Raw genomic sequence first — 27585 nt, 5'->3', positions numbered from 1 at the left:
AAAGAAGTGATGCTGAGAATATATAATGCTTTGGTGGTCAGTATTCTGACCGAGGGGATTGAAACATGGCCCCTCACTATCAAGACTGAAAAGAAGATGGATTTCATCCAGACGAAATATCTCTGGAGGACTGAAAACATCAAATGGTATGAATTAAAGTCGAATGAAGAGATCTATTTTCTCAGTAACAGGGCCTGCTCTCTCAAAGAGTCACCCAGTACTCTCTAACGTGGTATAGTCATCTGCTCTAAATGCCTACCAACATCCCTGTGAGAATCATCTTCAACTTTAATCCAATGAAAGCAGGATGGAAAAAACTCAGAAGACCTAAAACACAATGGCTAGATGGCATCAACAAACATCTGCCCCTCACAGGCATCCTACCCTGTAGAGCACCAGATTTGGTTCAGGATAAAACCTCATGGAGGTGCATAATATGTTTGGTGGCCTCTACACTGTCCAAATGACAGCATGAGCACTAACCAAACTTTGATACATTTTAAAGGGACCTGATTTTCAGAAAGTATTGATTACCCATCTGTGATGGGGTGAGCTCCTCATATTAGTCCTGCAAGAGCTGAGTAAACATGGCAGCTTTAGGCTGGAGGCAGCTAATCAGCTTACCTGTGCAGGAACAATCAGGACCTATAAAGCCAGGAGGAGGACTACAGACTGGGCTGCTTGGAAAGACTGCAGGAACACAGGCAACAGTCACTCCCTGGGAAGAGGGAGGAGTGTTTTGGGGCTTCAGGGAGATAGTCTGCAGTTACTCCCTGCGAGGAGGGTTCTTGGAGCTGTACAACCAGAGAGAGAAGGGGAACCAGCAAGTAGGAAGCAGTCCAGGGAAGGAGCAGTGAGGGCAGAGAGAGGAAGCCCAGAACTGCTGAGCTGAGTTCCCTGGATAGGAACCCAGAGAAAAGGGCAGGTCTGGGTAAACCTACCAGCCACCCAAGGCATGGCATAGAATTAAGGAAGTGAATGGGGGGACTGCCTAGGACTACTGATGGACTGTACCCCAGAAGGGGGGAACGTTGAGTGACCTAGCCGGAGGGGTAAGTCATGAAGGAGATGCTGAGGGTTTTGGAGCAAGAAAGGAGCTGCAGACCAGAAGAAGAGACAGAGTGATGGCATGCAAACCATGGAAGGGGGCATCTAGCTTGAGAGTTAATCCACAAAGCAACCAGGAGGAGGTGCCAGACCAATGGTGGATAGAGCATCACGCAACACCATCCTTTGAAAATCAGGCCCCTTTAAGGTGTTTCGAGGTGGGTACCTAAAAATTGAGGCAGCCAAAAACACTAGCCCCATTTGAAAATCTTGGCCTAAAGCTTTATGATATCTTGAATTATTCTAATGGTGATATAGGTATTGACTTGCCTTTGACTAGCCTGGTATGGGTCTCCAGAAAACTTTTACTGTTCACAGTTAGCAAGGGCCAGGTAATCTAAGCAGTACCCCTACTTCACAGATTCTCTATGAATTGTGATGTTTTTCAGGATGCATAGTCAGTCATCTTCACCCTTCTGGAAGGGTCTTCATGCAGTCAACTTAGGTGTAGTTAGAGTTCTCAAAAGATACTAGAATGATGACTGTGAGCCTGGGATCCTCTATTTAACCATAGGCAGTAGAAATGCAGACTGCCTGGCCAAAGTGTCTCATCCCCGTCGGGCTGTGAGAATATTTCCATCTCCGCGCCCTTTCCATCCTTGGCCTCTCTACTGAGATTAGTCATTCTCAGCTGTGATAGTCATTTATTTAATTATTATTCTTTTTAATTAGATACCAGTGTATTTGGCAGAGAACTGAGATGACCAAAGTCAAAGGCCACCAAACACCCATCAGACAGTAATCAGTCCGGCTCACTACTGACCTGTGCTAAGTTTGAACAAGTATTCGAGAGGTGACAAAACATAAAGATTATAATAAACAATTCTGAAACTATTTAAAGTGTGAGTATTATGTCTTCTTGCTCACCCACAGAACTCAGATAGGGAAAGCTTCCATACGCTGAAGCCCTAACCAGTCTGTTGATTTTACCAATTGCAGTTCACTTGCACTGGTTGTACACTCATATCGCTCCACTGGCCTCCGTGGGGTTACTCCTTATTTACAATGGGCATGGGAGGTGACTAAGGCCTTTTAACTATTGATTGCAGCCCTTGTCTTAAGTCTCTGTTTGAAGGGAGGAGCTATGGGTGCTGCTTGGAGGATGGACTAGACATCATCAGAAAGGGCCAATGGTGCAGCCGAGCAAAGCCAAGAGAAACAGGATCTGAAATCTTATGGCAAAAGTATTCCCTTGGCTACTGCAAGTGGAAGCGTCAGACATTTCTGGGGTAGAGGACAGGAAGACGGGAACATCAGCTCTGTGACATGTTCCTTGGTTTCTAGAGAAGCTTCAATACATGTGAACGTCAAGGTTTTGGTTTCATGGGTCAGGAGGGAGCAGGGCTAGGGCGAGGGGGAAGAGGGTCACCCCCTGTGGCACAAGTGTACAAGGCTTGCAAAGCACAATATAACACTGGCCCAGTCTGCCCTTTAAGTTGTTGGCCTATCCATTGAGTGATTCTCCTTAAGCCTCAAAGTGGAAACTTGAATGCAGCAGCCACAAAGGACATTATGAGATCATGGCTCCTAAGGGAAATGTGCCACTGTAAGAGAAAGCCCTGGGGAACTGTGCAGAGGTATTAGGCTGGCCTACCTGGGTGTCTGAAGTTCTATGGATTTGGAGGGCTGCCCATTCCAACTAGAGCTGGGTGACATTTTTCACACTAAACTTTGTCAGCAAAAAATGCAGATTTGGCAACACAAGGAACATTTTGTGAATTGTGTCAATTTCACTGAATTGTTTCAGTCATTTAAAAATAATGTTTTTAAATTAAACATTTAATGTTGACGTTTTCGAAGAAAAACATTTTGATTTTTCAATTCAACGTGACTTTTTGTATCAAAATTTTCTTTAATTTTATTTTAAAAGCAATCAGAAACATTTATAAATGCTTAAAATTGAAATAAATGTTTCATTTGACTAAAACAATTTTTTCAACTTTTTGATTTGCCAAAAAGTTCAAAAAAAATCATTTTTGGTTTGATCAGAAGCTACTTCCCCCTTCTCCTGATTTTTCAGAATTGCTAGTAACTCAAAAAGTCTTATTCACCCAGCTCTAACCATATTGGGGGCTAAAGTTCTCCTCCACAATGGAATGGGCTCCACCTAAACCAAAACAAAACCAGATTGCTGGCATGTAAAATTAAAAAAGATTGTAGAGGAGTTTTTTTAAACTGTGGGCTGGGGGAAAGTCAACATTTGCATAGGAGCACACGGTTCAGACAGAGACACTCCTTAAGGGTTTGGGGTCTGGGGCACATGATTAGGGGTCTGGAGCACATGACTTATGAGGAGAGGCTGAGGGAACTGGGATTGTTTAGTCTCCAGAAGAGAAGAATGAGGGGGGATTTGATAGCAGCCTTCAACTACCTGAAGGGGGGTTCCAAAGAGGATGGAGCTCGGCTGTTCTCAGTGGTGGCAGACGACAGAACAAGGAGCAATGGTCTCAAGTTGCAGTGGGGGAGGTCCAGGTTGGATATCAGGAAAAACTATTTCACTAGGAGGGTGGTGAAACACTGGAATGCGTTACCTAGGGAGGTGGTGGAGTCTCCTTCCTTGGAGGTTTTTAAGGCCCGGCTTGACAAAGCCCTGGCTGGGATAATTTAGCTGGGAATTGGTCCTGCTTTGAGCAGGGGGTTGGACTAGATGACCTCTTGAGGTCCCTTCCAACTCTAATATTCTATGATTCTATGATTCTATGAAGGGAGGATCTATTAATGAGGATTCTCTATGTCCTAGTAAGGAGGAGAGGGTGGAAGATGATCAAATACAGGTAGGATCTGATGAGAAACAGTCAAATGAAAAAGAGTCCCATTCAATTACATCACATAATGCAGACAGTTCAAAGTGACACATTTTATAAGTGCTTATATACAAATGCTAGAAGTCTACATACTAAGATGGATGAACTTGAGTGCCTGGTGTTAAATGAGGATATCGATATACTAGGCATCACAGAAACTTGGTGGAATGATGATCATCAATGGGATATATTAATACTGGGGTACAAAATATACAGGAATGATAGAATAGGTCGTGCTGGTGGGGGAATGGCACTACAACGGGATCTCACAAAACTGGGTGACTGGGCACAAGAATGGCAGATGAAATTCAATGTTGTTAAATGCAAAGTAGTGCACACTGGAAAACATAAATGCCAACTACACATACATTGGGTCTAAATTAATTGTTACCACTCAAAAAAGAGATCTTGGAGTCATTTTGGATAGCTCTCTGAAAACATCTGCTTATTATGCAGCGACAGTCAAAAAAGCTAACAAAATGTTAGGAACCATTAAGAAAGGAATAGATAACAAGACAGTAAATATCATAATGTTAGTATATAAATCCACAGTACTCCCACACCTTGAGTACTTGAGCTGTTCTGATCATCCCACCTCAAAAAACATATATTAGAATTGGAATAGGTACAGAGAAGGGCAACAAAATGATTAAGGGTATGGAATAGCTTCCATATGATGAAAGATTAAAAAGGCTGGGACTGTTCAGCTTGGAAAAGAGATGAGTAAGGGGGGATATGATAGAGGTCTATAAGCTCATGAATAGTGAGGAGAAAGTGAATAAGGAAGTGTTATTTATCCCTTCACATAACACAAGAACCAAGGGTCATGCAATGAAATTAATAGGCAGCAGGTTTAAAACAAAAAGGAAGTACTTCTTCACACAACACACAGTCCACCTGTGGAACTTATTGCCAGAAGATTTTGTGAAGATCAAACTCTAACAGGGTTCACAAAAGAATTAGATATGTTTCTGGAGGATAAGTCCATCAATGGCTATTAGCCAAGATGATCAGAGATGCAACCCCATGCTCTGTGTGTCCCTAAGTGTCTGTTTGCCAAAAGCTGGGAGAGGACAACATGGGATGGATCACTCAGTGATTGCCTTTTCTGTTCATTCCCTGTGAAGTATCTGACATTGGTCACTGTTGGAAGACAGGATACTGGGCTAGATGGACCATTATTCTGACCCAGTATGGCCATTCTTATGTTCTTGTATTCTAATAATTGTAAGAAAACTCTGGCAGCTTAAGCTTAAGAAGTTTCCTGAAATTCCTTCATAGAGAAATAATTGGTCTTTTATTTCTATTTAACAATAAACAAACCCGGATCAAAGGCTTACTACAAAGAAACTTTATAAGGGGGTTAACATCCACCCTTTAAAACAAGTCCCAAATAACTGTGATTGGAATTTTTATTTATGATACTTTCTAGACCATTTCTGCAATGAAATATGAAGTCTCTGTGAATATTTTATAACCAATCTGAACTTTATTCTCATACCAGTTTAGAGGGATTTTTATATTCTTAGTATCCATATTAAAAAAAGATGACTTTGGAACACATAACCTTCTTAAAATATCCTTTCCAATCCCAACCCAATCTGCTCTTATTTTAAAAGTTGTAAATACTGACTGTTGATTAAAAACTAGAGCTGTAAGAGCTTGATAAAACCTGCATGACATGTAAGCTTCTTTAAAAACAAAAATTCAGAGCTCATCAGCCTACAGAGAGCTTTATTCAAGCAAATGGAAAAAAATTGAGACTGAGATTGCTGAGGGGGAGCAAGAAAAAATACTCCTGAAACTGGAGATGTTAGGGAAATAAATGGAAAGCAGAAAGAAGGAACTTGCTTCTTAATCATGGCGTCAGCTTTCCATCGAATCCTCAATCCCTTTTCCTGCCCAGACTAAGCAAAACAAGGTAGACATTCAGCTCTCCAGATGGATAGGCAATGCACCACTACTATGTGTAACTAGCACACTGTTTAGTTTCTATATTGGTAAACTGCTAACAATCCAACAGGAGAAGAGAGATTTGGGGGGAGATTACAGATGGTTGTTCCATTGAGACAACAGATGGTGGGAGAGCGTGTGGGGGACAAATTGTTAGCACTAATCCTTTGATATTTCTAACCCTCCTCTAGCCCTGGACAAGGTTTCTTTACCAGCACAGTATCAGCAGGTAGATAAGAAGTAGATTTGGACAGCCTAGCAAAATTCCACTCACCCTGAGCAAGTAGTGTTTTGGGTGGGTGAGTGAAAGAGACATAGAGGAAACAAAGGTGTGAAGTAGGAGAAGTAAAATGGAATCTTTTCAACTGAACTTTACTTGAAATTGTAGAATTCATAGGAATTTGCCCTCGCTTCCCTGAAAAGGGAGTTCCTTTCCACAACCTGGCAGATCCCCAGGGATTGCCATACTAGTTGTAACCCCTGGCACACTTCCCCCCCAGCTCCCATTGGAGCCACATGACCAGGCACTCTCATGGTCACAGCTGCCCCTGGTACCCTAACAGCCTCCCCAGAACAGATAGAAGACCAGCAGGCTGCTAAGTAATCTGCATGGTGTAGTCAACAGAGCCTCTAGAGCATTAGGCCTGGGCAAGACCTGAGGCCTGAACCAGAGACTGTGAACCAATGTCAGGCAATGTATTAAAGCAAATGCCTCTAAGTTCAATGTCCAGTACATGAACTTGGCAGAGGTACTGCTAACATTGCCAAAATACATTGAATATGTAAACACATTCCAGCAGGCTAGCACAAGTACACCCCAGCCTAGCACAAGATAGGATGGTCTGACAGAAGTGATGAATAGGGACGTCTTGTCTGAAACATCAGGAGAAAGGTACAAGGGGAGGTAACAAACATGTCACGAAACACGTAAGTTGTTTGTCTCAGTCTACAAATGTTGGGGTACCTTGCCTCAACTCTTTATCTGGCCTAGGGGGCAGTGGAAAGTCCCACCACTGACTGGGCTGGTCCATTGTCTCGGGCATACATATATTAGTATCTCTATAGAAGCTACGGGGTGCTATTACCATACTTTATCAGCAATAAACCTGGCTGAGCACCTTCACCGCTGAACGGAGGCGGTGGTCTTTCAGAGCAGTTCTATCAAGGTCTGCTGAACCAGTTACCTGCGCAGAGCTGGGACAGCATGCAGAGAGGACACACACTCATGCCACAGTTGACAACACATGGGATCAGAGTAGGGCAGTGTGTATTTCCCAGTTGCACCTTGACCAACTGCTTCTTCCTTTGACCCATCCAGTCTCCATCCCCTCCTCCATCACGTGCTCAATGAGACCTGCCTCCATGTGGTCCAGAGCAGTGGAGTAGAAGGTCTGTGGCGGTGACTGAAGCACTCCCTTTTGCTTGTGCGGACTACATCCATACACAGAAGACCCCCGCCCCCTGTGGGTACACCTCGGGACAATAATGCAAGCATAGAAAAGGTCTGTTTTCTAAAAGTCTGGCTGATGCAATGGAGGAAGATTGTCTACCTAGAAAACAAAGACGCTAACGACACTGGGTCTGTCTCCCTGCTGTCTTACTCCCTTTTTCCACTGGGATAGCTCCATTGGAACTGGCAGAACACAGTGGTGAATTATGACCCAAAGTGTTTTTTCTTTCCTTTTCTTCTTCAGGTTTCTAGACCTGATGAATTTTTCTGACTGAGTCCAAGCCAAATATCATCAGTCCCTGCACAGCAGTAATTGTGTAGCCCCGTGGGGGGCTCTTTTGGCACTGGGTAGGGAGTTTACATTTTATAAATCATTCAGAACCTGCTGCAGTGAGGAGAGTAACAAATACTTACCATGAGCGTAAACATACATATCCAAGAGACACATTGTGAGTTAAGCTGGTCATCTCAAGCAAGTGCCCATAGAGTTCTTACGCCACGAGACACCATCATGCATTCTGCATGCATCACACATTTCAGAGAAAAATATATTACAGAGGCTTTTTAAATGTTTTATTGGCACACTTCTTCATGAGCCTGATCCAAAGCCCATTAATGTCAATGGGATTCTTTCCAGTGACTCTGTTGGATTTTGAATCAGGTCCCATATCTCTCCAGCTTTACTTAATAAAATGAGTCTAACTATGTAGCTCTTGGGTGGAGAAGAAAACTTTAACTAACACACTGTAGTGACCTGCAAAGGTTAACTAAAATAGCTTTTCTACATATAATAACGTTGTAATGTTGAGGTTTTATTTTGAGAGCTGTGCCTTATTTGGAAGAAGGAAGTCTCCCCTTCTACTGTGTCTATTTCCAGACTTGAGTCATGAGAGTTTGCACTAGTGCACATCTGAATTTTACCCACTCTTCACAATGGCAGCTTTCAGAAAAGCAAATTTTTTTGGAAGGGAAGGGTACAATTCTCTGGGAGATTTGTTTATTTTTAAATGGAGCTATTTAAAGATGGATTTATCTGACAAGTTTCCAGTGGAGATCAATTACTGGATAAAGAGCAGGTCAGGAGGATAAAAGATTATCATTAATGCAATAATTATATGGACATTACTCCAGTATGTATGTGTGTGTTTATTATATGGTTCATTTGCAAGTTAGGAACAGTGGATAAATAAAGAACAAATTTCATTTTCATCTCAGTGACGCTTTCTACTCTGTCCTGGTAGCAAGTATACAAAACCTTAGCACTAAGGCAAACTTCATATCTGTGTTATGATTATTTTTGAAAATTGTGTAGTATATATTCTAGTATATATCCCACATTTCATTTTCATTGCCTTGCCATAATGAAAGCAGAATTACCTATTCTGTCTTTGAGGTAACACCAAGTAAGAAAGAAAAAAAAACACTCTATGTTGGTCTTTAAATATTCTGTTGACAAGATAAGTGGAGCACTGGTCGTAAATCTTTTTGTAATGCTCAAAGTAACATACTGGGCCAGATGCTCATCTTGTATAAATCAGTGAAGTCACTGGAGCTATGATGGTTTACACCCACTGAGAATCTGGCTGACAAGATATGCTTTGTTTATACAAAGGCATCATGGGGGGTGGAGTTTTAACATTAGCATTTTTGTTGTCTGAAACATCCATAGTTTTCAGGCCCAGGTGGGTGAGTGTGTTTCACCATTCCATGGATGAATTAACATACTGGCCAGTATCATCAACCTGCTACATACGGTTGCCTTCACAACTGTGGTGCAAGTAAGCCAATACGGTCAGGTTCGCTGTACCATTAAGACATTTATTGCCCATATGCCATACCGGAAAGCCACATTCTGTATCCGCTGAACACCGTCGGGATCTCCCGGAAACCGCAGCAGCAAAAGGAGCAGAACGTGGGGCTGCCAGGTGGCCCCATGCCGGCAGCTCCTCTGGCACGGCTGTACCTGCCCCCAGCCCCGCCCCCAGCCCTTCTATGCAGCTGCGTCTCCTGTCTGGGGTCTGTACAGCCCTGCCGGAGGACAGGGCTGGAGGCGGGACTGGGGGCAGAACAGCCGCGCCGGAGGAGCTGCTGGCGTCTGCTCCTTTCACCGCTGTGGTTCCCGGGAGAGCCCTGCAGGTCAGAAATCCGTATCCACTGAAATTGGTACCAGGCACAGCGGGAGGACAGAGCTCCCACCCAGCTAATGTGGGATGGGGAGGAGATGGGGAGAGCACAGGAGTCCTGGGCTGGGAGTGGGGAGGAGTCATGCGGGGCGGGCACATGGGGGGGCACGTGGGGAGGTCACATACCCCCCTTTAGCTGGTGTCTCCCTTTGTGTCCCTCCTACAAGTCACCTATGCGTACCGGTAAGAGTTAAAATCCACTTGCACCACTGCTTCACCACAAGTTGTCTCAGCTATGTTACCTCTACTAGCTCATCTTTTGTTTTTTTCCACAAATATTCCTATTCGGGAGTCTTCACTAGTGATGTTTCACTTTCTCAGTCCGGCTTTCAAAGGTTTTAGATCTTAATCAAAACCAGGTTGCAAACACAGATTTGATTTCTACATGAAAATGGGAAAAGTATGGCCACAGCCTCTTCTTTGGATTTCACTGTCACATGTTGACCAGGTTTCTTGTGGTTTATCAAACAGAAAGAAACAATGCCAAAGAAGCGTGCTACTGACTCATCATAATATCACTCACAACTAATGGTGGCAAAAATTCTCCCTACTTAACTCTACTGCCATCCACATATCTGGTATAGGATAAGGGCCAGATTTTTAAAGATATTTTGGTACCTAAAGATGTAGACAGGTCTCCAATCAGATTTTCAAAAGCACCTAGATGCCCAATTCCCAATGAGAGTAAGACACCTAGGCCCTTTTGAAAATTCCACTAGGCACCTATCTGCATCTTTAGGCATCTAAGTACATTTACAAATCTGGCCTTTAGTGACTTAGGAACTTTTGTGAAAGAGACTTAGGTTCCTAAGTCACTTAGATGCTATTGAAAGGAGCATAAACTCTGGCAAGTCATAATTAGGCAGGCCAAAAAAGAACTTGAAAATCAACTAACAAAAGACACAAAAACTAACAACAACAAAAAAAGTACATCAGAAGCAGGAAGCCTGCCAAACAATTTGTTGGGCCACTGGACAATAAAGGTGCTAAAGGAGCACTCAATGAAGACAAGGGCATTGTGGAGAAGCTAGATGAATTCTTTGAATCGGACTTCATGGCTGATTATGTGAGTGAGATTTACACACCTACATTCTTTTTAGGTAACAAATCTGAGGAACTCTCACAGATTGAGGTATCAGTACAGGAGGTTTTTTTAACAAACTGATAAATTAAACAGTAACAAGTCACCAGGACTGTTGGCACTCACCCTAGAGTTCTGAAGGGACTCAACTATGAAATTGCAGCACTCTTAACTGTGGTATGTAAACTATTGCTTAAATCAGCCTCTGTACCAGATGACAGGAGGATAACTAATGCAATGCCAATTTTTTAAAAGTCTCCAGAGGCGATCCTGGCAATTACAGGCTGGTAAGCCTAACTTCAGTAGCAGGAAAATTGGTTGAAACTATATTAAAGAATAGAATTGTCAGACACATAGATGAACATGATTTGTTTGGGAAGCATCAACATGGATTTTGTAAAGGGAAATCATGACACACCAATCTATCAGAATTCTTTGAGGGGGTCAACAAGCATGGGGATCACCCGATGGAATTAATAGGCAGCAGGGTTAAAACAAACAAAAGGAAGTATTTTTTCACACAACACACAGTCAACCTGTGGAACTTTGTTGCCACAAGATGCTGTGAAGTCCAAAAGTATAATCGGGTTAAAAAAAGAGAACTAGTTAAGTTCATGGAGGATAGGTCTGTCAATGGCTAGTAGTTAAGATGGTCAGGGATGCAACTCAATGCATGGGTGTCCCTAAGCCACTGACTGCCAGATGCTGTGACTGGACAATAGGGGATGCATCACTCAATAATTGCCCTCTTCTGTTCATATCCTATGACGCACCTGGCATTAGCCACTATCGGAAGATAGGGTACTGGACTAGATGGACCATTGGTCAACCAAGTATGGCCATTTTTATGTTCTTATTGCAAATTTTACCTGAAGTCTCAGTAAAAGTCAATGGGATTTAGGCTCCTAAATGCTTAAGTCCCTTTTGAAAATATGGACACAAATCTGACATCAGAAATCATAATACTCAAAAACCAGTGGGAGAACACTTTAACCTGTCTGGTTATTCAATGACAGACCTGCGGGTGGCTATCTTACAACAGAAAAACTTCAAAAACAGACTCCAACGAGAGACTGCAGAGCTGGAATTGATATGCAAACTAGATACAATCAATTTAGGATTGAATAAGGACTGGGAATGGCTGAGCCATTACAAACATTGACTCTATCTCCCCTTGTAAGTATTCTCACACTTCTTATCAAACTGTCTGTACTGGGCTAGCTTGATTATCACTTCAAAAGTTTTTTTTTCACTTACTTAATTGGCCTCTCAGAGTTGGTAAGACAACTCCCACCTGTTCATGCTCTCTGTATGTGTGTATATATATCTCCTCAATATATGTTCCATTCTATGCATCCGAAGAAGTGGGCTGTAGCCCATGAAAGCTTATGCTCTAATAAATTTGTTAGTCTCTAACTCCTGTTCTTTTTAAGAATTGCATAATATGCAGCAGATGCTACCACATTTAACTATCCAATTTCAGCACAGAGCTGCATGGAAAAAATGGAATCACCTCCAAAAAAACAGTGGGGAGGGGGGAAAGCATCATTTTGATAGTTTCACTTTGAATTCACACCGCATTCCATAAAAACAAGCTATGACTAGCAAAGTCAAAAGAAATAAGCAAAACTGTTTTTGCTGGGAAAAATGGCATGATTTCTGTGTGGAATTTATCTAGACGCACATACTACCAAGTCCTGCATTCCTCCATTAAAATACAAGTGCAACATTTGTATTCTAATAGATCTGCAGGTGCTTGTTAGAGGATCAATGCAAAATCCGCCAAACACCACCAAAACATTTAACGGCTTTATGCAGTCTATACCATGCTGGCCAATGCTGTCTCATCGTTTCCTTGTACTCTCCCATCTGTCTGTCTGTATCCATCTGTGGTCTCTTGTCTTAAACTTAGATTGTCAGCTCTCTGGGGCATGCACCTGTCTTCTTGTTCTGTAATTGTACAGCACCTAGCATAATGAGGTCCTGGTCTATGACCAGGTCTCCAAGGCATTACAGTAATATAAACAACAAATAATCACAAGTGTTTGTAGGATCAGCCCCTTAATGTCTGTGTGGTAAATATGCACTATAATCCCCATTTGCAGATGGGGAAAACAAAGAGAAAGATAGATGACGTGCCCAAGGCCATGCAGCAAGTCAATATCAGAATCAAGATTAGAACTCAAAATTTACAAGCAGTCAGTCCCTTGTTCAAACCTCTAGATCATGCTGCTTTTTGTGAACAACAGAACACCAGCTTTTCTACTGCATTCCTATGCAGCTGGCCCCAGCATCATCCCCTGCATTTTGCCCGTAGGAAGGAGAAGGGGAGAGACACAGCCAGAGTGTACTGTACTCTGGCAATCTCCAGCTGCTCTAAGGTTCCTTGGGGACCATTGCCATCTGGAGTAGTATCCAGCAGCCCCTAGGCTGCTCTAACTTACTTGGGACCAGTGCAGATGAACCCATGGAATCAAGGAGCTATCGTGGGATCCCTGTGTGCCCCAATCCACAGTGTTGTCCAGCTGACAGCACAGAAGAGAATCTGATCCACAATGTACTGTGTATCTACTGAGCATGACCTCTATGTTTAATAATGACATTTTTATTCTGAATCAGGGTGGCTTTATGTTTCTCAAAGAACAGTTTACCCCATGGTATAGGGAGTAGGAGGACAGAGATTTTTTAAATGAGGGAGGGAATTTGGTGGCAAAGAATTGAACAGAAGGGAGCAGAATTTCAACTAAAAATATCTCCCTTTTAATCATCCCATTCACTCTGATGAAAGGGAACCCTGGGGTTACAGGAAACCAGAAGAGTTAAGCATGGCTAACATACAACAAAGATATGCATATCTTTAACCAGTTTACGTGAATGGGGAGAAATAAAACCAAATGCAGTATAAGCGGGGCTTACGGCCCTAGTAAATCAAGAGTTTTCTATGCTAATGAGGGACTCATTAGATAATTCTGATGACAGCTAAAGTAGAGAACATACTGATATGGTAAATTATGGCAGTTATTTTTTGTTACATATTTAGTGCAGTCCTTTGCTTCACCTCTGTACACATCCCCACCTTAAAATGACCATAAATTCTCAGAAATCAAAGAAATAAGCATGTATCTAGAGGGCAGGGCTGAGCAAAAGGCAGAATTTCCATCACACAGGAAATTCCAGTATTTCAACATTTGTGTTTATCCCAGATTGAGACAGACAGCTGAAATATCAAAATTTTTCATGGAACAAAATATTCCAAAAGATTTTATTCAGAAATATTGAAATATTTTGTTTTGACAATTTCAGTCAAAACACAATATTTTGACATTCTTGAAATCAGAATGTTTCAGTCTGGTTTTTAAACTGACCCGGCATATTTTGTTTTGAGAAACTTCAACATTAAATTGCATTTCCCAGTTGCGGAGCAGTGCCTCCTGAGAGTTATTGATCACCACTCACCTCCATGGGCCAGGCTCCCTGGACAAACTACATCTCCCATCATGCACCAGCAGTCATGTGACTCCAATGAAGCAGTACTAAGCTTGGTCAGACTTGAATCTGAGTTGCATTATGAGCAATGTAGTCCTGCAGGGAGTCAAAGCCATGGGAGAGAATAGGGACCCGAACTACAGTTCCCTTGAGGCAATATGCCATGATGGGAAATGCAGTTTGATATTAACTGATTTGAAACATTTTGGGTCAGTTCAACTAAACAAAATATTCCGATCTGTGTCTAACTGACCTCAAATTAATTGTTTGATTTTCCCAATTGAAAAATCAAAAAATTTTAGGAGAATTTTGATTTAGCAGAAATTGCCTTGTGCATTGAAAAATCATTCTGATGGAAAATTCCCAACCAGATATGCTACAATGCACTATGGAAGACAGAGGTCAGGCAGGATTACCATATTTTAAGTTTCCCAAAAGAGTACAGAGCTGGAGTACGGTGACCACCCATCCCGAAGTGGGTGGGACAGTCCTGCAATGCAGAGTTCAAGTCCCGGTCTTGGGCTGAATGACTCTGGGACAGTATTTGTCCTGGATGCCCCACGGTGCTGCTCCACACCTGCCCAAGGCTCAGAGGTAGTGCCAGGCTCTTCCCGGCTTAGGCCTTAGCCCCTCCACTCACCACAAGGCCCCGCCCCTGCCTCTTTCTCTCCCCTCTCCCCCACCCCTTGGCCAGGCCAGAAGCTGGAGCTAGGCAGTAGTTCTAGTCACCCAGGGAGCCTGGGCCACTGTCGGGAGCCCCAGCCCCTCCACCTATCCTGGGCAGTGCACTGGGTGGTGGGGACAGGATCCAGGGGCTGCTCTCGGGCACCTGGCCCCCCGCCCAGAGCAGGTGGAGGGTCCAGGTCACCCCACAGCAGCCCAGACTCCCTGGGCAGCTCTTACCATGGCCCGCCTCCGGCTTCCAGCCTGGCCAGGCAACGGGGCCTCAGGGGAAGAGGAGGATCAGTGAGTAGGGCCACGGAGTGGGGTGGGGATCCTGCATGTATCCCGCTTTTGCCATTTGAAAAGATGGTCTCCTTATGCTGAGGGGGTAGATGGGGAAAGGGAGCTGTAGCGGATACCTGCGGCAGGGTTACTCACTGGAGGTGGGGGGCAGTATCGTTCCCTGTCACAGTGGCAGGGTGACTGGTGCAAGCCCAGGATGCAGCAACAGCCATCAGTCAGTCCCTCCCTATGGTACCCTGCCCCATCCACAGAGCTGGGAGCCGCGCCTGGATGAGCAGGATCCCACAGTAGTGGATGCAGGGGCATGGACCAATCAGCTGTGGATGCAGGGGAGGGACCAATCGGGAAGCAGACCAATCAGGGCATCTTTCTGAGCTGCAATGTCTTCTCTGCAAAAATTCCAGACATTTCCTGTTATTTGAAACATCTGCCCAACAGAGGACGGAGCCTCAAAAAAGAAGCAATGTCTGGGAAAACCCAGATGTACGGTAATGTACTGCAGAGATGAATGTCAAGAACATTGCACAACTTCTGGATCTCTTAGTGTAAGTTTGGCAAAAAGGGAAGGAAATATGAAGGAGAAAACCATTTACATACATAATAAAATCATTAGGCTAATTTCATTAGTGAATTAAATATCAACATCATTTATATGTTGAATGCATATTGGTCCTAAAACTAGTTTAAATGGCAATGGAGAGTAATGGCATTGATTTAGCATTTGGTGGGTGCAAAGCGAGTTGAACTGATACCCCCAGGAGGCAAAGTGAGGGGTGGAGCAGGAGAAGGGTGTCAGACAGAGTAGACTCCTCTGCACAAATGAGGCAAGGAAGAGATTTCATGATGAAAGCCTTTGAGATGTCATGTCAGAAAAATACAGCAAACGATAGAGCATGATCCTCACTTAACCAGTATAAATCCATTCACATCAAGAGGTTACAAGCGTGTAAGTAAGAGGAGGCTCTGGTCCTAGCAACGTATCAGCTCCAATTTATACGACAGTAGCAGCATTTCTCTGGATACCTGTCTCTGGTTTTCCGTCTCTAGCCTCAGTCTTGCTTCTACACATCTTCTGGTCTCTAAGAAGGCTTGGCGCTGAGCTCTGTCTGATAGGTAGCTAATGAAGATTCCCGCTGTATTCATACACATAAATAACACTGCCTGAGCCGCTATCTGAAATAGACAAGAAAACAGGACTTTGATTAGACGACTGAGACAAAAATATCCATTTAAAAAGGAAAAAGACTGCTTAAAAGTCATGTAGTCTGTACAACTAAACAGTTAAGAAAGTTAGTAGAAAAAAGTCTCTTGGATCTTAATTAAAGGTGTCAAACATATGAAACACACTCTGCCTGCAGGAAGAAATATGCACTATTTTGGGGGGCATTAAACTCTGGTTGAACCACGAATGATGCTTCCAAGAGCTGACTCACAAGGCGCTAGTCAAGCATGGTTACAAACACAATTAAGAATTTATTTTTCCATAACCCTGTCTGTAAAGGCAGCTTTGTGATACACTTCATGGCTTGGTGTGAGAAGTGAGCTACATAAAAAAGAACCACAAAAGGGCACATAATTATCCATTTAATTATGAATTATTGTTGTTACTGTATTAGTATTATTGACACTCGAAACAACCTCATTATCAGCTGATGACAACAAACTGGCACGCATATTTCTGAATAACAAAAAACCCCAAACACAAACCCAAAGTATAAACAAATACTTGCAACATGGCTGTGGTATAAACAGAGGTCTCACTTCATCCCTCCCACATAAAAAGGCTAAGAAAACATTCTCCTCTCCTATAACTGTGAACTACACTCTTTGTGCTAGTGGAAGAAGGGGGCATCCCGGCTGCTTCCTCTTCTCCCCTCCAGGCATGCCCCAAGCTAAAATAAACTTTATGGAGTAGTGCCTCAGCTACTGTGAATTTGTCTTTAACTGAGCTATGCTGATTTACACTAGCTGGGGATTTTGCCCTGTGAGCACAATTTACAAAGTCACTGTGCTTCTGCTTGTTGTCTCACTTTCCCCCAGACCTTCACAAACTAAACCCATGGATCTGGTCCTATTCAATAGTTTTGTTAATGTCTTGGATAATGGAGACCAGAGTGTGCTTATAAAATTTGAGGATGACACCAAGCTGGGAGGGATTCAGAGCACCTTGAAGGACAGGATTAGAATTTGAAACGACCTTGAAAAAATGGAGATTTGGTCTGAAATCAACAAGATGAAATTCAATAAAGAAAAGTGAAAAATACTTCACTTAAGGCTAGTCTACACTGGCAACGCTAAAGTGCCCAGCTCTCTAAAAAACCACCTCCACGAGGGACGTAGCTACGAGTGCAGCTCCCGGCGCTGGTGCACTGTCTGCACTGCGCTTTCCAGCGCTGAAACTTGCTGCGCTCAGGGGTGTGTTTTTTCACACCCCTGAGCGCGAAAGTTGCAGCGCTGTAAATTGCCAGTGTAAACAAGCCCTTAGGAAGGAAAAATCAAATGCACAACTACAAAATGTGGAATAATAGGGTAGGCAGTGGTACCGCTGAAAAGGATCTGGGGGGCATAGTGGGTAACAAATTGAATATGAATCAACCATGTGTTGTAGTTGAGAACGCCTATTATCTCTCTGGGGTATATTAACAGGAGTATTGTAGGTAAGAACAGCAGGTAATTGTAACATTCTCCTCAGCACTGGTGAGACCAGAGGTGGAATACTATGTCCAGTTTTAGAAGCCACATTAAGGAAGATGTGGACAAATTGGAGAGAGTCCAGAGGAGAGCAACAAAAATGATAAAAAGTTTGGAAAACATGATCCATGAGGCATGGTTAAAAAAACTGGGCATGTTTAGTCTTGAAAAAAAGAAGACTGTGTGTGGAGGGGAAGGGGGAATGGACCTGATAATAGTCTTCAGATATGTTAAGGGCTTTTATAAAGAGGATGGTGACCAGTTGTTCTCCGTGTCCACTGGATGCTGGACAAGAAGTAATGAGCTTAATCTGCAGCAAGGGAGATTTAGGTTAGATATTAGGAAAAACTTTCTAACTATAAAGATAGTTAAGCAATGCATTATGCTTCCAAGGGAGGTTGTAGAGGTTTTTAAGAACAAGTTAGACAAACACTTGTCAGGGATGGTCTAGGTTTACTTGGTCCTTCCTCAGCATAGGGGGCGGGCCTAGTTACCTCTTGAGGTCTCATCCAGCTCTACATTTCTATGATTTTATAATCCCCTGATGGTAACCTAGGCAGGCCTACGTTTTTCAGTCACCCGTAACAGGTGCCTGTGTTTTCATCTAGTTTACCCAAATAACTTCTCCCTTTTCTTGAGAGAGTGTCCCTCTTTAAACTGCTACAGTCCTTTAATCCTCTTGTTCCCATATATATTCCCATCTTGGCATTATCTCTTAATATCCCTTAATTGGTTGTGGAGAAGTGTTCATCCTGACCCATTCCTTTACCTTCCTCTTTGTTTTTCCTTATAGCCCCCCATTGAACTAAACCGATGGATCCATACTGCAGAGATATGTTTGTAGAAGATTTCAGTTTAGAGATGCTTCCTCATAAGGGCCAGTATTATGATCATAGGATTTTGGAGACCTGCCCTGGAGGCGAGAGTTGGGAACACCGCATGGCTGGGTGCAGCAGCTCACTACATAAGCTCTCCAGTTTGTTTTATTCAAGTTTTGTTTCTTTCTCATTCACTGGTTTGCTATTTAATGAACCCAAAGATGGTTACATGGTGTCAGAAGTGCTGAATGAGAAGGAAACTGCAGTCATTTTGAAGTTAACGCCTATGTTTGCAACTAAAAACAGAGACAAAGGCAAGCACCAGAGAAGCATGTGGGGTACCAGGCACGGAGGCTTTTGCATGTATTTGGTGAGCACAGTAGTAGCTTGACTGGCTTAAGAAAGAGAGGAAAAAAGACAAAAATGGATGTGTTGCAACCTCTTTCTTGTCTGCAATTGTCAGGCAATGTTGCAGAGAACTGGAAAAAATTCAAACAGAGATTTGAGTTATATGTAACTGCCATAGGGGCAGATGAGAAAAATGATAAAGTGAAATCATCTATCTTTTTGCATGTTGCTGGAGAGAAAGCATTGGATATTTATAACAATTTTAAGTTTGAAGAAGGTGGAAGCATGAAGTTAAATAAAATACTGAGTGACTAAATTTGAGGAACATTGCATGCCAAAAAGGAATGAAACCTTTGAGAACCATTTTTTACATGCATGCAAACAACTGATAACACCATTGATCAATATGTCACAGAATTAAGGAAACTCAGTAAAACCTGTGACTTTAGTGAGCTGACAGAGTCTCTGGTCAGAAATAGAAACATTTGTGGCATTAAAGACAATGTGTTAAGAGAGCAACTGCTCCATGAAGGAGACTTAACTTTAGAAAAAGCTCTCCAAATATGTGAAAGCACAAGTCAAAGAACTAAATGTTCTAAGTACAAAAGAATATAGCCAGAATAGGTCAAATCAAAGAGTGGAACCGCTCACTATGAAAACCACTCTGAGGGGGAAGACTGAGTGCAGATGGATCACAGCATGGCCCCAAACTGTGTTGCCTTTGGGAAACTCTGTCATAACTGTGTGTGCGGGGGTGGGGGGGAGGAAATCATTTTGCAAAATGCTGTAGCTACCAAATGCAGAAAAGTCAAGTGCATCCCGCTCCACAAAGGTCTCAGGAGAAGGTCAGCACTGACTTCTTTACCTGGCAATCAAAGTATTATTTAATAGTCACAGATTATAATTCTCTGTATCCATAAATTTGCATACTGCACAGTACTAATAGTAAGTCAGTGATAGCTAGGACGACCAGACAGCAAGTGTGAAAAATCGGGACAGGGGTCGGGGGTAATAGGAGCCTTTATAAGAAAAAGACCCCAAAATCGGGACTGTCCCTATAAAATGGGGACATCTGGTCACCCTAGTGATAGCTGGCATGAAGGGAATCTTCTCTAGATGTGGAATTCCAAATGAAGTTTTTAGTGATAATGTGCCACAATTTTTCCAGTGCAGATTTTAGGCAATTTGCCATAGACTGGGATTTTCATCACAAAACATCAAATCCAAATTACCCCCAATCAGAAGGTTTTGTGGAAAAGTCTATATGGACAGTAAAGAATCTTATGAAAAAGGCTTTTGAAAATGGGGGTGATTTGTATAAAACATTACAGGTTTACTAAAGTACACCCCTGGAGAATGGCTTTTCTCCAGCTCAGCTGTTAATGGGAAGAAGGATCAGATCTAATTTACCAATTACTGATAACTTGCTGAAACAATGAAATCATATGGAAGATGAAAGAAAATCTGAAGTGGAAGCAGAAATATTATTTTGACAAAGGGTCTGAGGTCTCCCATCTCTTAACCCAGGTGATAGACTGTGCCTTAGGAATCACACCTCTAATACATGGGGCCAAAGAGTACAATTAAAGAACAGCTGCATCCAAGGTTTTATATAATCTGGACGGACCAGGGAGACACATTTCGACATAATCAAAGGGATTTACGAGTAATCCCAGAAAGTTCCAACACTTTGACAGTAGATGTGGACTCTGGCATTTCCCATCTGACTGATCCTTTATTGTCAGTGCACAAAAGAGAAACTGTCAATGAACAACAGAACAACTCACACTCTAATGAAAGGCTGATACTGAGAAAATCAGTGTGGGAGATTAAACATCCTAAAAGACTCACAGACTTGCTAACCCACCTGGAGAAGGGGTAATTGAGGAAAGTGAGTGGTAAAGACCATGCTAGAGTGATATGCTAGTAACCTCTCCTCTCAAGGTTTATGGAAATATACTACATGGGTTGAGAATTTAATGCATGTGTTATAAGAGAGTTGTTAGCTGTTTGTATAAGATTGTAATCTGGAGATACTCCCTCATAAGGGACAGTATTATCAACATAGGAATTTGGAGATGTGCCCTGGAGGCGGGGGTTGGGAACACCACATGGCTGGGTGCAACAGCTCACTACAGAAGGTCTCCAGTTTGTTTTATTAAAGTTTTATTCCTGTCTCATTCACTGGTTTGTTATCTAATGAACCCCAAGATCATTACACAGTGAAATTCCCAATAACCGAGGGTAATCATAAATTAATACAGACCAGTTCCAATTCTGTTACAATCCCTCCCTCTCCCGACTTGCACCCTCTTGGGGAACCAGTTGTTGTAGGAGTTCTCTCTGTCAGGGCAATTCTCAGCTGCAAGATTCTGATCCTCTAGCACCATTCAGGTGATACAAAGGAGCAGGAACCAGTGAAAATAAATTTGTCCTCAGTGCAGTGTGCAGGGAGCTCTGCCACTCCCATTAGTGTTACCCAAACAGATTCCTACATGCCACACTGAAACATGCCCTCTTAATGTTACTTTAACATTATGTATATTAATGAGGTAATGTATTGTTAATGATAACAAATGGATAGATTTAAATAGAATAGAGGGTATCGAGCATCATAGGAGAGATTTGGATTTTGCAGAGGGCTTCCTCCTGGATCTGCCACTGCTTTCACTTTTGCTTTAAACTCTGACTGAATGCTTTATGTATGCTACAATAGAATTTAAATCCTCAAATGCTTGTATAATGTGTTCGTTTTCTTTTCCAAGTTTGTCTAGTTCCAGAGCAGATATCTCTCTCTCGTAACTGGACTCTCTCTCTAGCGTATGCAGGGAAATGTACAGTCAAACAAAGTAGATTGTTGGAAACTTTGCAATAAAGGGTATATTATTTTCCTTTTTTTGAGATGACAGTATTTCTGAAGAGCCATAAACTCCTGAAACCATTGATCTCTTAAACCCACTGAAGCCAATGCAACTACTCAAGAAGGAAGGCTACCAAAATCTGGTTCTAACTTTCCTAACATTGTGATGCTGGGATACTACATCTCAGAGCTGCAGAGAACAGTGCATGAGGCACACAAACTATAACCCTTATGAGGCACCACATTCAGCAATTCAGAATCAAAACTATTTTGGTTTTCAAATGAAATATTTGACTTTCAGGTGTTTGGTTTTTCAGTGAAAAAACTGAAAATATCCAGAGAGCAGACATTTCCCACACATTTCATTTAATCAAAAACCCAATTTTCCAACAAAACACAGTTTCGACGGAAAATTTTTGACCAGCTCTAATACTGATCCCTCAGTACATCAAGCATCAAGTTTATTTAGAAACCTGGCATTCAACCCCATTCCTCCCCAACATACATATTCCAAAAAAGGTTAGGCAATTTACGTTACACAGACAAGCATCTTACAGATTTTCAGAGTACAGTTAGTCCAGTTTTTAGTAGATCAACTGTATGTTCTGATAGGGCCAGTTCTGGCCACTTATTCACTGGTACTTTAGTTCATAACTAGTTCCACCAACTTCAGCGGAATTGCTCACAGAATATGGGCAGTAGACTGGCCTTCAATTAGGTACAATGACTGCACGGTCTAATTTTGGACAAAGGGCACTAAAGAAAACATTACAGGTCAAAGAATGACTTATTTAGTTGGAGCCACTTTCTGCCATCCTTACACAGAGTAGCCTGACTGAAACCAACAGAACCACTTGCAGAGTAAGGTACTTCTCAATGTAAGAATCTGGTCTTGTAAATAAGACTTGAGTCTTTTGCTGTTAGCGCCTCTACCACCCACACAACATGGCTGGTACCAAAAGGCCTATGAGATTTCCACTGAATAGCCTGGCCATATGCCAAAACCAATTTGTGATTTTATAAGCAGTGGATCATACCATGTCCTTTCTACTGTATTGGAGACAATAGATGCCAACACAGTAGGAATGAGAGGGTTAAAAAAAAGAAAACCTTTTCAGATCAGTTATGAGTCTCTTAACCCTTCTTGTGTCTCCCACAGCCTTTGGATAAACAGATGCAGCTGGGCTATAAAGTGACATAAAAAGCCACGTACAGTGCTGGTAGACGTCAAATTATGTTATGGGGAGATCTGCATATTAGATATTCTATAACTGCAAACAAGAAAGTATCCATCAACGCAATGGTTGGGGAGATATCATTATTGCAAAATCAGAGCTACTTCCACTGTGTGGGAGTCTCATAACAAGGGTGGATGAATAAAGAAGGTTACGCTAAAGTATCCACAGGTAACTAGAACTGCTGTTATAATTTTTACTCCCCATATCTCTACTTCCTATAAATCTAACAGCCCTCTATCACTCAGGAGATAATTAAGAGCTTGATTCACAAAGAAATCTCTTGTCAAATCAAATTAAATTTACATTTATAAAATGTCCTTCACGCAGGCACCTCGGGGGCACTTTACAAAGTCAATATAAAAACAAAGGCAATGCAATGTGAGCAAGCCAAGTCAAACACACAAGGTAAGTTTAGCTGTGAAAGTGGACAATGGTTCAATTCAATTCATTTTTGTCTGGTGCCTGTCATGCAGAGTATCTCAAAGTGCTTTGTTAAAAGAAATGAAACCCGATAACATTTGGAATATTTTTGGAAGCAGCAGATCTCAGCCCAAGAGCAATTCAAACACAGTTGGAGGAAGTGTTAATCAAAGAAGGAACTACAGTAAATAAAGAGAACGGAAAAAGGGAATATTCATTAATAGGTCAGTGGGGTATGCCAGTCGGTTTGTGGGTTAGAGCTGAATTAATCACAACCACAGGCAAAAGATAGAGGAGGGGCTGATCTGAAGAGAGAGAGAGAGAGAGAGAGAGAGAGAGAGAGAGAGAGAGTGAATCAATGGTTCAGAAAGAAGAAGAAACTTCAAAACGGCACAGGTGGGAAAGTAGTTCCTAGCTACTGAAAACAGAGTTGATCCAGGAGTCACCACACTGACTTTTGTATATATCTGCAAATAAAAGCACTTGGTTCAATTTGACTTCATTTGCAGGGTAGTGTAATCCATTATTTGGACAACTGGCAGGTCGGAACAGAAAAGTTTGTGAATCCTGAAAGTTTTAGCATGACTAATGTTGCATCCAAAATTTCCAACCAGAACATGTATTGTTTGCTTTTTTGCTATTCATTATTCTCTTGTTTGAAAAGACTCAGTCATCCAAGCAGGGAGGATAAGCAATAAATGAATAGCCCATAATCAAAGACAACACTCTCCAAGGAGCTCATCATCTGAAAATTATTGATCCAAAGTTTCTGGTGAATATTTATGAATGCATTATGAAGATTATGAGAATCAGTTGGTTAGTGATTAGCTAATCAACAAGAGGGGAGTAGATAGGTGACAAACATTCTTCTTAATGAATAGTTCAACCAACTCTAGTTGAGAGTCACTTGGAGGACACAGGGAGGAGACGGAGAAGGGAGAGAGAGAATAGATCCAAGATTAGAGAGAGAAAGTTGACAAAGTCCGTGAAGAATTTTGAAAACCAGAGGAGAATTGAAGCTCTCCATCTACACTGCAATCAGAGGTGTGACTGCACCTCAGGCAGGCAAATCCATGTTCGATTTAATCTAGCTAAGGAAGCTTAAAACAGCAGTAACGAGGCAGTGACAGAGACCCCAGTGCAGGCTAGCCACATGAGTACATACCCAGGATTCCACAGCCTGCGCTGAAGCCTGTGCAGCTGTATCTTCACTGTAATTTTTAACTGCGTTAGCTAAATTAAAGCTAGCACAGATATGCCTACCCCATCTGAAATCACACCTTCTACTGCAATGCAGGTATACCTCAACAAAAGTATTTTATCCCGTATCGTAGCCAAAAACTCTAAAGTGCTCTGCAAAAGCACATGAGCCCAAAGCTCTAGCATACATGATGAAACTGATGATAAAAGTCACTTAGAAGCAGAACTGAGACAGCAAACTGGTGCTGTGAGTAGAAGAAGAGGAACATTAACAAACAGAAGAAAATAGCAATTCAACAGCCAAACTGCTTCTGGAAGCCAAATAAAACCAACTGCAAAATAAACTACCACAGAACATTCTTAAAGGAGGAGAAAAATGCAAGGAGACAGAAGGTCCAACATGTTCCCAAAAGCAATTCCACATGTAATAACTTTATTCTTTTCCTACTCCATATTTTAAGTTTGGGTTGGTTCCAACAGCGCATTACAGAAGTTTTTGACTGAGGATAGGTAAGCAGTGGAAATGAAAGCTGTTGTGTTTCTTTAAGAATGTTTTCAGTATGTGCCATATAAAGCAGTGGTTGCTATGGTAATTATTATTGGTTAATTAGGTTTGATGAAGCATTCTGAATCATCATTAGTTATTAAATTAAAAATAGCTGTTTGCCACAAGGTTGTTTTCTTTAATAAAATAGTCTCATTTACCCCCTCCCGTTGCAGCTCATCTGGGGTTTGGTTACTTCAGTGTAAGGAGAAATATTATTCAACATGTTCATTTAATATCACTTATAATAACTCAGACTAATTAATTAATGATGGGGGTTGTGATGTGCTGGACTGATAGCTATGGAGGCTGAACTCCTCTGCTTTGGATAGAACAGGAACTATTGGCTATGCAAGCGTCCCATCCCCATCTGATCAATGGGTTTTGAAAGGGACGCATCAGCACTTAAGAGGCCAAAATTATTCTTCATGCTCGTTCGGTTTTGGTTTCTCAGCGGACGCTGCCAAGTACTAACATCTGTGGCATTTACTTTTTAACGTATGGACCTGTCTCCACCAGGAACTGAATGGAGACCACCAACTTGTTTTGCAAAGGCCACTAAGCCGCTGACATAACTTTCAGTTAATACAGACTGACTCAGGCTTGATTTACAAACTTGACATAGGAGGAAAGGCTCCATAGACTATTATTAATCCCCTGCAGCATCCAGGCCTTTTTATTTATGCACTCCCTATCCGTCGCCCCACGAAGTCACGGGACCTCCTGGTCAACCTCCTCCTGGCCCTGGTAAAAACGACCGTCTATAAAACCAGGGAGAAGAGGTTGGCCGATGGAGTCTTCTGTGACTGTGGGGCCTATTTCCGATCCTCCATCTGTTCACGTATCTGGGCAGAGTTCCTCTGGGCGGCATCCACTGATTCCCTTGACGCCTTCGAGGAGCAGTGGGCGCTGTCTGGGGTTCTCTGCTCGGTGTCCCCGTCTGGTTCACTTCGTTTGACTCTTTGACCGCACTCCTGTCCCTGTTCTTTCATTAGTTGTCCCCTGTAATTTTTTGGTCTCCAGGTCCTGTGGATCCCCCCCCCCCCCTTAGGCTAGGGGGCGATCCTTTAGCAGTGCGCGGGCAAAGCCCGCCCACTTCCTGGATCCCAATAGGATCATCCAGGCCACAGTTATACTACATGTTCTATTGGCACTCATGTAAGGGATGACTGTTATATTACACCCGTAATTGTTCTAGATGCCTCAACGAGTTTGCAAAGTAAACGATGGACTTCAGAGATGAGTGAGGATATAACATACCTGAGAGGGGCAGGTGGGAGAAAAAAGGACCCTGGTTACAGATATAAGACTTAGACTGTAAGCTCTTTGGGGCAGGAACAGTCTTTTTGTTGTGTGTTTGTACAGAGTCAAGCATGATGGGGTCCTGTTCCATGACCAGAGCTCTTAGGCACTAAGAAATACAAATCAATAATAAGAAGAAGATTGGGAGGGTTGCTTCTGAGTCAGCTCAGTTTAGGCAAACACATGTCCTCATGGTTCCAATGAGATCCTTTGTTGGATTGTTAAGTGTAAGCACCATCATTTTTTGCAGGTATTACCTCTTGGAAATGTAATTTCTGGAAATGACAATTTAGTGCAAAAATTTTCAGAAGAGCTCAGGGCCAGATTTTCAGGAGCTCAGCCCCTGTTGTGCCCCTAATGGCCAGATTTTTCTAAAGGAGATCAGCACCCAGTCAGCCCTTATTTAGATGTGTATGTGGGACCTGAGTTCTTATGGAAATTCTGACCTCAGTGCTGCTAGTCAACAGGTAAGTTGTGGGTTCCCAGAAATACAAGTGTTCGTAGTGTGTATATAAGTATCAGCAGGGTAGCCGTGTTAGTCTGTATCCACAAAATCAATGAGGAGTCTGGTTGTGGCACCTTGAAGACTAGCTCCATGCATCTGAAGAAGTGGGTTTTTTTACCCACGAAAGCTTATGCCCGAATAAATCTGTTAGTCTTTAAGGTGCCACCGGACTCCTCGTTGTTTTAGTGTGTATATAAGTACTTCAGCTCCTTTCATACACAGGAACACAGCCTAACCTTGACTGTCCATTACAGCCATAGGTTCCAAAGGGGATTGTGCCTGCCTGTCCATATGCAGAATTTGCACCATACCCTGATTATCTACATTGAGAACAGGTGGTCTCTGACATTTTTTCCTTCTTTGTGCTATTGCAAAGGCAAACAAAAGCAACTCAAGGGCATGTCATTTTAATTTTTGTTGACAATTTAGAAAATAAAGCATATTTCCCCCCAGAACAATGATACATATATATGAAGTCAATTGTCATGTTTTTAGATCAAAAACAAAATTCAGAAATGTGCTTTGAATATTCACAGCAAGAGGCGTAATAGTCTGTTATGAAAACATGGCTATTTCCCTCTTGCGCTCTTCCATCGAATCCATCAGAAATGCAGAAAATTAAATGTTAG

General features: G+C 42.3%; 1 protein-coding gene across 3 annotated transcripts in view; it reads right to left on the bottom strand.

Annotated features, from left to right (window-relative positions):
• ADCY8 (adenylate cyclase 8) overlaps positions 1-27585 on the bottom strand; it is a 174997-nt gene that overhangs the window by 117985 nt on the left and 29427 nt on the right. For 2 of the 3 annotated variants that reach the window (XM_054021076.1, XM_054021078.1), the window contains exon 2: positions 16054-16203. The exons of the other annotated variant lie outside the window; for it this stretch is intronic. In XM_054021076.1, coding sequence (XP_053877051.1) covers positions 16054-16203 — 150 coding nt within the window. The remainder of the gene's footprint in view (positions 1-16053; positions 16204-27585) is intronic. 3 annotated transcript variants of the gene reach the window in all.

Source organism: Malaclemys terrapin, chromosome 2 (assembly GCF_027887155.1).
Source record: "Malaclemys terrapin pileata isolate rMalTer1 chromosome 2, rMalTer1.hap1, whole genome shotgun sequence".
Classification (NCBI taxonomy): domain Eukaryota; kingdom Metazoa; phylum Chordata; order Testudines; family Emydidae; genus Malaclemys; species Malaclemys terrapin.
Note: the sequence above shows the minus strand (reverse complement) of the source record. Positions and strands in the feature narration are given on the sequence as shown.